Source organism: Penaeus monodon, chromosome 32, assembly GCF_015228065.2.
Source record: "Penaeus monodon isolate SGIC_2016 chromosome 32, NSTDA_Pmon_1, whole genome shotgun sequence".
In the NCBI taxonomy this organism is placed as follows: Eukaryota; Metazoa; Arthropoda; class Malacostraca; order Decapoda; family Penaeidae; genus Penaeus; species Penaeus monodon.
The window spans coordinates 32081261-32081676 of record NC_051417.1 but is presented as its reverse complement, the minus strand read 5'-3'; the positions used below and the strand labels follow the sequence as shown (position 1 = coordinate 32081676).

Below are 416 nucleotides of genomic sequence, written 5' to 3'. Positions count from 1 at the left end.
CCATATAACACTCTCATACTTACCATAAGACACTGCTACATTTGCCACCAGAGTCAAGATACCCATAGCAGTGAAAAAGTACTGCGCTTCAGGCCTGCGAATGAAAGTGCAGTGTAAATTATAAGTACATCATAAAAGTTGATGGCGATACCCCACGTAAAAAACTTGCCTAAAGACACCTTTCTCTGAATAAAAAGTCATTGATAATCTATTCTGCTACTTCTTTTTTCTCTAACTTTGAGTTTTCTGTTTATTTATTTGGTTGTAAGTGGATTCTGGTGACCTGTGGGTGTGATTATACGTATAGGTCTATATATGAATTAAGGGTGCAAAGTCTAACTCTCTCATTCTCTTCTTCTTATCCCTCTCCCTCTCCTCTCTCTTTTTATTTTTCTTCTTCTTCCCCCTCTCATTGT

The 416-nt window shown here is 37.5% G+C and overlaps 1 protein-coding gene across 2 annotated transcripts in view; it reads right to left on the bottom strand.

Moving 5' to 3' along the window:
* LOC119593818 (protein white-like) overlaps positions 1-416 on the bottom strand; it is a gene marked incomplete in the record, with an annotated part of 20205 nt that overhangs the window by 2085 nt on the left and 17704 nt on the right. For both annotated transcript variants that reach the window (XM_037942848.1, XM_037942847.1), the window contains 1 exon segment: positions 24-94. In XM_037942848.1, the coding sequence (XP_037798776.1) occupies positions 24-94 (71 nt within the window).